The sequence below is a fragment of the Ascaphus truei genome, chromosome 22, assembly GCF_040206685.1.
Source record: "Ascaphus truei isolate aAscTru1 chromosome 22, aAscTru1.hap1, whole genome shotgun sequence".
Taxonomy (NCBI): Eukaryota; Metazoa; Chordata; class Amphibia; order Anura; family Ascaphidae; genus Ascaphus; species Ascaphus truei.
In genome coordinates, this window is record NC_134504.1 from 10,440,101 (window position 1) to 10,453,907 (window position 13,807).

Genomic DNA, 13,807 nt, shown 5'->3' on the forward strand with positions numbered 1-13,807 from the left:
ATGGGAAGAACATCACGTGAGGACACTCCCCAATGACAATCATTGGCGGCTAAATTAAATGTCATTCTTCACCTTCCAATTTTAACCACAAGACCCCAATGATTGGCCAATGGCGTTTTACCATTTTTTTTGGAGGGGGGTTACAACTGAAAACAGGAATCCCCAATTATAGTACACAGAGCTTTCTAAACCTCAAAGGTTTCTTCAGGTCTAATAGGAGGTTTCGAAAGCTTTGGACACTATATAGTTGAACCTATGAAGAACGCCAACGTTGGCCCGATGAGAGGTTCCCCACATTACGAAGAGTCTGCTCGGAGCAGCGACACATAGAACTATTATTACATTAGTCCTTACCCTTCTTTGCCAAATTCTCCAACTTTCAAAACATCTCCCACGGGTTCTTTACCTAACCTGGTCAAGTTCATTTTGGTCTCCAAGGTCATCAGGAAAGACCCGTTGTAGGAAATCTCCAAATCCGTCCAAAGTCCTGGAGAGAAAGAGAACGTCGTATACTATGTCAAGTAAAAGGCAGCCTCTCCAAACCACGGTTATCAGAAGAGAAGTTAAACATGTATCATTTACAGTTGCACTTTTTAAAGAATACTTAACCTGGGCTGCAGGAGTAGCTCCCAATGTCAGCTGTCCGTGTGACCTTGGGCAATTAGATTGTCATGTCTTTAAGGTTATAAACAGACTCTAGGCAGTGCTCCCCCACTCTTTTTCACCGTGATTTACCATTACCGGAAGGAGGCACGCTGTACTTTCCAGGACATTTACAAACTGTGAGTGAATTATTTTCTTCAATGCTATGCAGTCTGTTTAAACTACTAGGTGATTTATCTGCTCAAGCCTAGGGATTTAGGTGTCCCGCTCCAATTAGTGGGTGTGTGGTGGGCTCTCTTTGTTGAGTGCTCACTTCACACATTCACTGTGGGGCTCTTCACCCCTTATTGGATATCCCATATTATGGCTACAATGTGAGCATCTAAGCCTATACACCGCACGCCAATTTCTCAGAAGACATATTACTTCCTGGAAGTTTTGCTATATTGCAATCATTATCCGGATATTGGAAGCACCTATTGGGGATTTACTTCCCATCCTTACTGCTTTTCAGCTAAATAGGAGGGTATACCCCAGCCGAACATGATGCGCAGTAAAGGGACGTTACCTCTGTGGTCAATGGTGGGTTTGAAGGCTTGAAGGATTTTCGGCACGCCAACTCCCATATCGAGTTCGGTTAGCGTCAGCTCGTTCATGAAGTATGGCAGCTGTAAGGACAGACGGTTATTAGCCTCGCGCAAGCAAAACCGCGGATACAGAGCCAGGCAGGTTCGATATTATGCGCGCGCCCAAGGTCTCCGTGTCGGTCCCCCAATAATATCCTTTTTCCGAAAGCGGTGTCGACGCTCACACGGGTCAAAATTAACGCGCAGCAAGATGATTCCAAAACACCCTTCACGTGTTGTATTCAAACTAATTTTTTTATGCTGCATATTAGGAGTGTAACAGCCTCTTTTTGGTTTCCATTTTATATTTGTTAAACCCCCCATTTTGTTTGACGGTTTATTTAGAGTGCGCTGTTCCTGATCCCAGGAGACGACCGTTACTAAGAGAGAGGGCATGAATATGTGACTAAAATAGTTTGTGTGCAGAGATAATGGGCTACGCCGCTTCCTGCTCACCGGAGCAGCAATTCGATGAAGTAATAATAACTTATTTTCCTCCCTTCCGCTATACAAACATAGAATTTTTTTAAAGGCGCTCTCCGGGTTTTTTTGTTTTCATAGCTTTGAAGCAGGGGTAGAGATACTTACCCTCCGTAGGGGGCCGCCGGTATATCTGCGCAGTTTAAAAACGGCTGCGTCACGCAGGATGACATCACGGATTCCTATTGGCCAGCAGCACGCGGGACCTTGTTAACCTGCCATATTAAGAACCCAAGCAGGAGGGGGCTCCTACCGGCAGCGCCTACAGAGGTGATTATCTCAGGAAGCAGGGGGTCCCTGCAGCTGAAATCAACACGGTTCAGCTACAGAGACCCCCTGCTTCAATTCTATTTAAAAAAAAAAAAAAACCATACGGTTACTTGGACTGCAGCTTTAAGGCTTACAATCTAAATCGGGGTGTTCAGGGCCCAGGGAGGTCCAGCAACGTGCCGAAGGTCACACTTCAAAAGCAGGGACGTTACCCCCGTCCCCCTCCTCTCTCTGGGACAATGGGGACATGTCAGGGTGACTGGGAAGGTGGGGAGTGTAAATATCATTTTCCATTACACCGCCCGATAGCTACAATGTGTCGTGTAATGTTCAGACTATTAACCCTGGGAGCAATGAGAGGGGGGTGGGAAGGGTGGGGGGGAGGGGCGTGGAGTCTACGGTCCTTGTTCAATATGGTGTGAAGACGTCTGCCCTGCGCCGGAGAAGGGTTGATCTGGTTTATAATTGCTTCACCGCCCTATACAGTAATAATACCTTTTTTTTGTTTTAACGTTGCCCTTCATTCCCTCTAGATTGTAAGCTCTGGGGATCAGGAACCTGTTTGCGCTCGTCTGTCCTCATTCGTATGTAACGGTTATACGTGGCTCTGTGCCCCCCGCCATTGTTGCAGAATGGGACTTTTAGACACGGCCGTTTCACCGCCGAGCGAACAGTTGGCCGCCAACCGTTTAGCCGTTGGTCGTTTTGGCCCGGAGGTAGGTGATCAGCGTTGGGATTGTTATAGTAAGGGGTTCACAGGGTAAGGTTTTTAGGGTAAGTAGTTAGGGGTTTTAAGGTAAGTACTTAAGGTTAGGGTTTTATGGGTAAGTAGTTAAGGTTAGGAATTTTAGGGTAAGTAGTTAGGGTTTTTAGGGTAAGGGGTTTAGGTTTATAAGTAGTTAGGGTTTTTATGGGTAAGTAGTTAGGGTTTTTATGGGTAAGTAGTTAGGGTTTTATGGGTAAGTAGTTAAGGTTTGTAGGTTATTAGGGTAAGGGGTTAGAGTACCCATTACCTGTGGCGGACAAATGTCTCGGCGGCGAAGTAGTCGCAGTGAAACGTCTTAGAGCGCACGGTGGAATATGCCGGCGGCTTACAAATAAACGATAATAGTAACAGCCCAACACAGAGGTCTAGATTTTAATGTCATTCCCCCCCCCATGTAGCCATTTATAAAGTCAGCTTTATTTTTCTGATAGTCAACATCGACCATCCCACGGCCCCGCCGATATGGCCAGAAGTACAACCTTTCACACGCGGCACAAAATGATCAACGCTATCCCTACGGAGCGACAGGTGCTCGCGCTGCCGGGGTCTGTCGCACTAGGGTGGCTAGTGAAGCATCTGCAAATATTTGCACGAGCTAATGCGGCGCTCTCCCTTCCCGACAAACACCAGCTGGTCTCCTCGTGGGAGCGCGGTGCCCCTTCCCTCCCTGTACATTAGCACAGCCCGAGAGATAAGGAGATGGGGCCGAGGTGGGGGTGTGCTAGAAATCGGACGCAGCCCTTGGCCTACCAACCATGGAGTGAATGGTAACAAATTGCTTAGGCACAAGGGTCTTTCGAGGAGCAAATAAATTGGGAGTAAACATGTTTACTCTTGGGAAGCAGGGGGTCTGAACCGCTTTAGTTTCCGCTCCGGGGACCGCCTGCTTGACGAGATCCTCACATCTGTAGGGGGTGCCGGTAGCAGCTCTGGGTGGGCACGGAATGTTGAAATATAAAAGGACCTGCATCCCAGTGGCCAATAGGGAGCCGTGATGTCGTTGGAAACCGCAAGGGGATGACATCACGGCTTCCTATTGGCCACTGGGATGCAGGTCCTTTAAATATCAATATTCCGTGCCAATAGGAAGCCGTGATGTCATCCAGTTGCGGTTTCCTATTGGCCCGCGTGACGGGGGAACCTTTAAAGAGAAGTGAGATCCCGGCATCACCTTCCGATGCGGGTATCTCGGGCAGCATGGGGTCCCCAGAGCTCAAATTAACACGGTTCAGCTCCGGAGACGCCCCCGCTTCCCACCTAAGTGTGTTGATAAGGCAAAGCTCCTTTAAGGCTTGAATGGGTATACTAAGCAGTGCTAAAAAGCCACTCAATGGCCCATTCGGGAGAATAAGCAGCGAGGTGTCTTCCAGCGCCGGAAAGGGTCTCCTGGCATAGCACCATTTAGTAAACATGAGGCTGAATGTTTTGATGCAAACGTCGCCAGACGGAGAGAGAGCAGATTACATTGCACGTGGTTCCAGGACACGACTTCCATCTGCTATTCGCGTTTGACATTTAAAACTTTCTGGCATTCCCCTTCAGGGAATAAACATCTGGGGGGTGGGGGGGGGGAAAGGGGCACTGGTCCGGGAGCAGAGTCGGAGTGTATTATTCGCCCCACAGGCACCAGCGACTTTTACAGACTGGCATTTCCAATGATATGAACGGACGCCCTGCCTGGAGCTGCATTGCTAGCAGTCGGAACGCCTCGTTCATTGTATAGTTTACCAAGCAAAAAAGCCGCACCACATCTCTTGGCCGCATTCCCTTTTCATTTGGATAATCCCGCGCAGTGGTAACGAACGCTCGCACACGGAACACCAGGGGGCGGGTCAACTCCAGTCCTCAAGGGCCACCAACAGGTCAGGATTTAAGGATATCGCTGCTTCAGCACAGGTGGCGCAATCAGTCGACTGCGCCACTGATTGAGCCACCTGTGCAGAAGCTGAGCCACCTGTGCAGAAGCTAAGGACTTTTAGCAACACTGTAATATCCTGCGTGTTTCCAAAATATATATATTTTAAAAGGGCAGATAAACTAAAGGTGAAATACTTGAAAATGATATATTCATCTCCTCTTTCCTCATTAAATATGTGTCATAAATAAACTAAAGAGCCTGAGAACCCAACGCGTTTGGGGTTCCGTATAAAAGTCACTAATTACAATAAAAACTATCGAATATGAAGGCATTTGTTTTACTTCTCCCCCTTCCCACAGAGGAAGGGCAGACGCCAGGGCACACGCTCCGGCGTCCCGGTGTGGAACCGTCAGTGCCGAACGCAAGTCTTTATTCCCTTTCAGGTGATTGGAGGTCAACGCTTCTCCGGCACTGGAAAGATGTCTTCGCACCATATTGAATAAGGCCCATAGACTCCATGACCCTCCCCCTCTCTTATGGCGCCCATTGAAGAACTACGGCGAGTTGAGTTTAACCATTTCAGTGTCGCGGCTCCTCCAGCGCCGGCGATCACTTGACCGCTTCTTCCACGCAAATCTAGTGATCGCTCCGTCACTGGATGATGGAACGGAAGAGTCCTCTTCCAGTAAGACCGCGTTGATCTTCCCTCCAAAAACGAGCCGTTGGGTTAGGACGTAGCTACTAGGTCAGGAGTGGCAAAGTCCAGTCCTCTAGGGCCCACCAACAGGTCAGAATGACTGAGCCACTGTGCTGAAGCAGAGATATCCCCAATACCTGGCTTGTTGGTGTCCCTTCAAGACTGGAGTTGGCCACTCCTCTACTAGGTCATGGCGTCACTGGAGTGCCAGACCCCATCATGTAATAGCTACGTCCTATGCCCTTCGGCACCCAACGGGTTAAGGTAACCCACATACAAGACAATGGGGGAGATTTACTAACCTCTGATGCAGGCTATCGCATGGAGATCCCCATACCAACGGCTAGTCAAGTCCATGCCAGTCGACGAGGGATCGCAGTACGATAACCTATTTAGGAGGTTAGTGAACCTGGCGCATGCGTCCTAGGCTCACTCTTGTGTGGTTTTCACGCGGCACGTACCTTTATTTTACTCAGTTTCATCTGGATCTTCTTGGATACCAGATCGGACCAATACGGTTCTCCCAAAAAGTCCCAAAACATCCTCCCTAGCAGAGAGTTCACCCAGGCCTGCTGCTCCTCTCCCGCTGACTGCGCATCTGGAATCTGAACCAAACAAAGGCAAAAAGTTACCAACCTCGCCTTTCCTTCACTGTGATCCCTCAATCAAGTAATAGAACAACGCCGTACGTCATCGATGACTCTATTATAGGGAAGCAGAATTACAGGAGAGAAATCCATCTACTCTCAGTGACACACAGTGAGAAAGCAAAGTCATTCCGTTTTGGAACACAACGGCCAACTGCAACGTTAAAACAATTTCTCGCTTTTTTTTGTGGTGAATATAAATTGTTGACGCGCAACATTCTAATATTTATCATTCTTATACAGAACGGCAACAGTACGCAGAGAATTGACAGACAGAATAAATCCATATTAAACAGAGTTTATAATCCAAATTTAAAGGGGCGTTTTTTTTATACAGGTTGAAGCAGGGGGTCTCCGGAGTTGAACCTCATTGATCTCAGCTCCGGGGACCCCCTGCTTTCAGAAATACTTACCCCCCCGTAGGGGGCGCCAGTATCCCCTGCAAGTTTAAAGCTCCCGCGTCACGTGGGAGAACAGGAAGCCGCACCGGTGACGTCACGGCTTCCTATTGGCCTGCAGGGGCGCGGGAGCGTTGAAACTCCGCCATTACGTGATCCCTGCCAGCGAGCCGGAGTGGCTACTGGCACCCGCCTACGGAGGGCAAGTACCTCCGGAAGCAGTGGGTCCCCAAAATTAATGGGGTTTAGCTTCAGAGACCGCCTGCTTCAATACTACGTAAACAAACAAAAGAAAAAAAAAATGGCCAGCTTGGATTGCCTCTTTAATGAACTGTCAGCAACCCCTTCCACCCCATACCGCCCCACCCCCTCCCACACCATACCGCCCCACCCACTCCCACACCGCCCCACCCCCTCCCACACCATACCGCCCCACCCACTCCCACCCCATACCGCCCCATCCCCTCCCACACCATACCGCCCCACCCACTCCCACCCCATACCGCCCCACCCCCTCCCACCCCATACCGCCCCACCCCCTCCCACTTAACAACCCTTCGCTCCCTCCCCAGTCTCAACAACCCAGGAATGCCGGTGTCGGGTCGGCTGCAGGGTTTAGTGCTACATGTACTAACTAAGCCATATTTAGAGCATAATTGACGCAGATTGTAATTTTAACTCTGCACCGTTTATCGGCAATCTATCTAGATCTTTGCTACAATTTTAGCCCCGAGTACGTCAGCGTGTAGATTTGGGGGAATCTCGACACAACGTAATCGATTTGTGCATGGTCGTTCTTTTCCTTTCCTCCACTTCCATCGGTGTCAACAAATCCACCAGGTTTGGAGGTGGAAAACGGACTTTTTGGTCGTAACGATCTGCACCCGATGTTAAAAATAAATAAAATGTTTCTACATTGGAGGCGACGTTGCGCTGAAAAATAATGTGCGTCGATAAGCCGTTTTCTCTGCGTTGATACACAAATGATAACAAGGTGTGTGTGTGGGTTGTGCTTGTAGGACACTTTCTGTAACACATTGTGTGTCCCCAGCTTATTGTTATATTTACTGCGCAGTAAACAGTGAACCAAGCGTTAACCAGGACTTTCCACACATGCGCTACGGCGATCACCTCACCTTCTTTGTAGCAGTGGGGCTGCTGTTGGCACTGCGGACAGGGCTTTCCGCGGGACTTTTTTCCTCCGGCGGGATACACTTTGCCATGTAAACATTGTAATCCAGAAGCGTTTTCTGCCGGACGTTCCCGGAGAGCTCCTTCATCTTTGGCTGCGACAGAATTTCGTCCAGGCTTCCTTTGCTGCTGCTCCGACTGTGGCTCATCATTCCAGACTGGCTGTTATGCCTGCTGTGTGTCGGCAGCAACCCTAGAACCAGAGAGAGGATCCAGGTCAACGTATTAACCCAATGCTTTGATCCGTTGCTTCTTGGCCTGTGTTATATTTGAGGGACACTGGGATCCAACGCATCAACCCACAGAAACGTGGTCTTCATTTAGTTTGGTTTTAACCATTGGAGGACCGGAAGACTGGCTGTTATGTCTGCTGTGTGTCGGCAACCACTCTAGGGTAACCATCCAGGTAAACTCATAGGCCAAGAAGCAATGGATCAAAGAATTGTGGTCAGTGGAGGAACAATGAGGTCCAACCATCAACCCACAGAAATGTTGTCTTCATTGAGTTTGGTTTTATCCATTGGAGTACCGGAAGACCGGCGGCATCCGAGTGCCACCAGTCTTCTGGTGGCTCAACCATGGGGTAAGTTTGGTGTAGCGATTGCATGGTCGTGGGCAGTGGGGACCCCAGGACGTGAACGGAAGTGGAAGATACTCCACCTTCTGTCCCGATCACCAGCGCTGCCGAGTCCCCTAGAAATCAAGCATTTCTAGCGTGACGTGCCCTGTATGGCATAGGGTCCCTAGAGAGCCGGCACTTACGACTTGCAGGTTACATCGGAGGGTACTCAAAGGGTTAGCGCAGCCGCCTGACCGCCATTAATTTGCATTATAGATTTTTTGGAACTTTCTGTAATAGATCTCCCCTTGCCCTACCCAACTCCGGTATAATATTTATATCCTGAGGCTCCGTTCAGCGGTTTGAAATATGAAGTGTCCAGGAGGATAAAATGAAGCTCTACCCAGAGCCCAGTGCAGTCTAAAGATGACCATGGTATCCCCAGAAGGTAGAGATGAAGAGCAGGACACGCCCAGGGGGCAAAATACTAACATTATACAAGTTAAACTTCTATAGGCTCCGTGAGAGCGATTGCTGCTTTGAACAGATCATTTAAAGCGGCAATACAAGCTGGCCATTTTTTTTTTTTACATACTTTAGGATTGAAGTAGGGGTGTCTCCGGAGCCGAACCCCATTAATTTCAGCTCCGGAGAGCCCCGCTGCCGGCGATACAGACCCTACGTAGGGAGCGCCGGGTTCATGTAATGGCGGCGTTTCAAAGCTTCCGCGTCCTGCGGACCAATAGGAAGCCGTGACGTCATCAGGTTGAGATTTCCATTGGCCCACGTGATATGGGCCCTACGGGAGGTCTGTATCTCGGGAAGCGGGGGGTCCCCGGAGTTGAAATTAACGGGGATCAGCGCCGGAGACCCCCCCTGCTTCAATCCTATGATAAAATAAATTTTAAAAAAACGGCTTGGATTGCTCCTTTAAGAATTTTAACTGGAGCTGGGTTGGCCTCGTGGTAAATACATTGTCTGGATTTTAATCTCTTCGTTGCACCTGTAAATTCTATACGCGACAATGTATGTTAAATTAATTATTACCACTTCAAAATCCACAGTCTGGTTGTAAAAGCTACAAATGACTGGCTATAAAAATGCTGAACAGTTAATAAATAATCCAATTGGTAATGCACAAATAATGTATTAGTTAGACAAATAAAAATATATATATATTTCTTATGTACATTGGGCAGATTAATGCTAGGTTGGGGTTCCTTACAATGCATCTGATCTCAGACGCGCTATTAGAGAGGGTTGGGGTTCCTTACAATGCATGTGATCTCAGACGCGCTATTAGAGAGGGTTGGGGTTCCTCACAATGCATCTGATCTCAGACGCGCTATTAGAGAGGGTTGGGGTTCCTTACAATGCATCTGATCTCAGACGCGCTATTAGAGAGGGTTGGGGATCCTTACAATGCATCTGATCTCAGACGCGCTATTAGAGAGGGTCGGGCTTCCTTACAATGCATCTGATCACAGACGCGCTATTAGAGAGGGTTGGGGATCCTTACAATGCATCTGATCTCAGACGTGCTATTAGAGAGGGTTGGGGTTCCTCACAATGCATCTGATCTCAGACGCGCTATTAGAGAGGGTTGGGGATCCGTACAATGCATCTGATCTCAGACGCGCTATTAGAGAGGGTTGGGGTTCCTTACAATGCATCTGATCTCAGACGCGCTATTAGAGAGGGTTGGGGTTCCTTACAATGCATCTGATCTCAGACGCGCTATTAGAGAGGGTTGGGGTTCCTTACAATGCATCTGATCTCAGACGCGCTATTAGAGAGGGTTGGGGATCCTTACAATACATATGATCACAGACGCGCTATTAGAGAGGGTTGGGGTTCCTCACAATGCATCTGATCTCAGACGCGCTATTAGAGAGGGTTGGGGTTCCTCACAATGCATCTGATCTCAGACGCGCTATTAGAGAGGGTTGGGGTTCCTCACAATGCATCTGATCTCAGACGCGCTATTAGAGAGGGTTGGGGTTCCTCACAATGCATCTGATCTCAGACGCGCTATTAGAGAGGGTTGGGGTTCCTTACAATGCATTTGATCTCAGACGCGCTATTAGAGAGGGTTGGGGTTCCGTACAATGCATCTGATCTCAGACGCGCTATTAGAGAGGGTCGGGGTTCCTTACAATGCATCTGATCTCTGACGCGCTATTAGAGAGGGTCGGGGCTGTGCATCATTTCCCAATATAATTATAGGGTTCCCAAAAAAGGTTGCAAACCACTGTCCTAGTGTCATAAAAGGGCACCTCGGGTCTCGACAGCGCAGCACTGCACTCCCCGAGCTCCTGCTGGAGCAGTGAATATGTCCAGACATCCTATAACAGAGTGTGACCGGGTTGGCCGCACATGCATTCTCCGAGGCAGTGGAGATGGAAAGTGGGGAAGAGGAGACGCTTTGCCAGGGAGAGATAAACAGAGCGTTTTAAATAAAAAGCTGCGGCTCACAAGGAACATTTCCAGCGGCGTTTCAAAGAGGATTAGCGGCGACGATATCCAGAAGCAATGCCTCTCACCGGCGGACTTCAGAGTCACTGGCCATTTAACACCAATTAACACATAGGCCTGGGGACAGCTCTGGTGAGAGATTCTCCGATATTCTGCGCTATGACTGCCATTGAATTGAATGACACGAGATGTACCAGGTAAACGTTCGAATAACGGCCGCTGCATCTGTAGGTCAGAAACCATCGCGTGTGTACACCAGGAGAGGGCCACTCTTGTCCCCAAGGGCCACCGACACAGGTTTTCAGGATATCCCAGCTTCAGCACAGGTGGCTCAATCAGTGGCTCAGTCGAAGACTGAGCCACTGATTGAGCCACCTGTGCTGAAGCAGGGTTATCCTCAACCCCGTAACCTGTTGGTGGCCCTTGAGGACTGGAGTTGGCAACTCCTGGTGTAAATTGTGCTACCTACAGCTCTGCTTTCCCTACCCGGGCTACAGACGAATACATTGTTACACCGTTAATACCTGGTTTCACGCCGGACGGGTTGTTCGGCTTCTTCAGTTCCGCCTTCATTTTGGAGGCCAGCAGTAATTTCCGAAACCATTCCTCCTTCTCTCGGCCAGTCCTGCCAAACAGATAAAGCACTTGTTCCCGGTGCCCCGGGGGTCTCCCCCCATCCTGGGGGGGCTTCTTGCTCTCCTCGGCCGGCGGGTCTCCTCTCTCGGTGGTAGGGGGTTTATCTTCTGCGCTCTCTTTCTCCGTCTGTGCTTTCGACATGAAGTCATCCTGCCGGGCAAGCTCGATGCAGATCGGGTACTTCTTGTTCCACACCCGCTTGCGAGCCAAACTCTTGGGAACAAGGTAAACCTGCAGATGCAAACCGGAATATGAAGGTATGTAAATCAGCTGGCCATGCCCTAAACGGTTTAATACAGCAGTGCCAATTAAAGAAGCAGCTCCGCCTACTCATTTTTTTTAGGGTGGGGCCCGGGCATTCCCCCTGGCCCAAGCACCACTATTATCAGCTCCGGAGACCCGTGGATCACAAGAAAATTACCAGTGAAATTACCAGGTTTAACTATCCCTCAGGGGAAACAAAATGGCTACCAAATCTCAGGCCAATAGGAAGCTGTAACATTTCGGTTGTGGCTTCATTTAAACCCCCTTTAAAAACCAGGAAGTAACATCCTGCCATGCTCCTAGCGCTTGACGAGGGGAAGGCCTTCGATCGCCTGGACTGGAACTACATGCCGTCAACCCTCCGGGAGTTTGGGTTCCACTGGGAGTTTCTCCAGGTTATCAAATCATTATACTTCAATCCCACAGCTAAAATTTGGTGCACAGGGTTTCCATTTTAAAACTTCCCGAACCATTCTCATAAAAGGGGGAACCCGTCAAGGCTGCCCTCTGTCACCCTTGCTTTTCGCCCTGTCTCTGGAACCGCTGGCAGCTGACATAACAAACAAACAATCTGGATATCAAAGGTAGCCATAACAAAAAACGTAATTATAAAATATCTGTATTTGTAGACGACATCGTTCTTCCCCTCTCCAGACTGCTGACCTCTTTGTCTAATCTATATAACGAACTAGATCCGTTTAATAAACGCTCAGGCTTCCAAAAAAATAGATAAAAACAAAATCTGAAGCACTCAACATAAAACATCCCCTACGAGACGATAAAACTAATTTCACTACATTTAAACTTCAGATGGCAGCCCCACACAATTAAATACCTAGGAATATGCCTGACGAACCCATATGAGACGCTATACAAATGCAACGTCACCCCCTTACTAACAGCATTAAAAAAAAAGAAGAAGAAGTTACGTAGCTGGAATAAATATCATATCCTGGATAGGAAGGCTCCACGCAAATCAAAATTAACCCATTACTTACTTTGCCGTCAACGAGATCGTATATTTTCTGGCTGATGTAGGTGACCTCGGGCTTGGCCTCCTTGTAACTGGCCCTCCGGGAGACGTTCTTGTTGGGTTTGGAGAGCCGCAGCGTGGAGGCTTCCAACCGGACGAAGACGGAGTGAGTCAAAGTGGCGTGGTACGTCTCGGGGTCGTAATTCTGAATCTCGTTCATCCATCCCTGTGAGGCAAGGAGAGCCGGGCCATGGGGGACCGGCAAAGGACAGCTGTAATGGTGGACTGAATGCTGAACAAACATATGCACAATCGCAGTGAACAGCCCTGGACATGATCTAGTGTTAAAAGGTGTAATATACAGGCATACCCCGCATTAACGCACGCATTGGGACCGGAGCATGTATGTAACTATGTAACACAGGCATACCCCGCATTAGCGTACGCAATGGGACCGGAGCATGTATGTAACTATGTAACACAGGCATACCCCGCATTAACGCACGCATTGGGACCGGAGCATGTATGTAACTATGTAACACAGGCATACCCCGCTTTAACGTACGCAATGGGACCGGAGCATGTATGTAACTATGTAACACAAGGCATACCCCGCTTTAACGTACGCAATGGGACCGGAGCATGTATGTAACTATGTAACACAGGCATACCCCGCATTAACGCACGCATTGGGACCGGAGCATGTATGTAACTATGTAACACAGGCATACCCCGCATTAGCGTACGCAATGGGACCGGAGCATGTATGTAACTATGTAACACAGGCATACCCCGCTTTAACGTACGCAATGGGACCGGAGCATGTATGTAACTATGTAACACAGGCATACCCCGCTTTAACGTACGCATTGGGACCGGAGCGTGTATGTAACTATGTAACACAGGCATACCCCGCATTAACGTACGCATTGGGACCGGAGCATGTATGTAACTATGTAACACAGGTATACCCCGCATTAACGTACGCATTGGGACCGGAGCATGTATGTAACTATGTAACACAGGCATACCCCGCATTAACATACGCATTGGGACCGGAGCATGTATGTAACTATGTAACACAGGCATACCCCGCATTAACGTACGCATTGGGACCGGAGCATGTATGTAACTATGTAACACAGGCATACCCCGCATTAACGTACGCAATGGGACCGGAGCATGTATGTAACTATGTAACACAGGCATACCCCGCATTAACGTACGCATTGGGACCGGAGCATGTATGTAGAGTGAAAATGTACTTAAAGTGAAGCACTACCTTTTCCCACTTATAGATGCATGTACTGTACTGCAATCGTTATATACGTGCGTAACTGATGTAAATAACGCATTTTAACAGG

General features: G+C 48.8%; 1 protein-coding gene across 6 annotated transcripts in view; it reads right to left on the reverse strand.

Annotated features, from left to right (window-relative positions):
* TEX2 (testis expressed 2) overlaps positions 1-13,807 on the reverse strand; it is a 77,396-nt gene that overhangs the window by 20,217 nt on the left and 43,372 nt on the right. For all 6 annotated transcript variants that reach the window (XM_075579946.1, XM_075579941.1, XM_075579944.1 and 3 more), the window contains 6 exons: positions 12,469-12,669; positions 11,095-11,437; positions 7,482-7,729; positions 5,762-5,905; positions 1,172-1,271; positions 355-487 (listed from right to left, as the gene is read on the reverse strand). In XM_075579946.1, the coding sequence (XP_075436061.1) occupies positions 355-487; positions 1,172-1,271; positions 5,762-5,905; positions 7,482-7,729; positions 11,095-11,437; positions 12,469-12,669 (1,169 nt within the window). The remainder of the gene's footprint in view (positions 1-354; positions 488-1,171; positions 1,272-5,761; positions 5,906-7,481; positions 7,730-11,094; positions 11,438-12,468; positions 12,670-13,807) is intronic.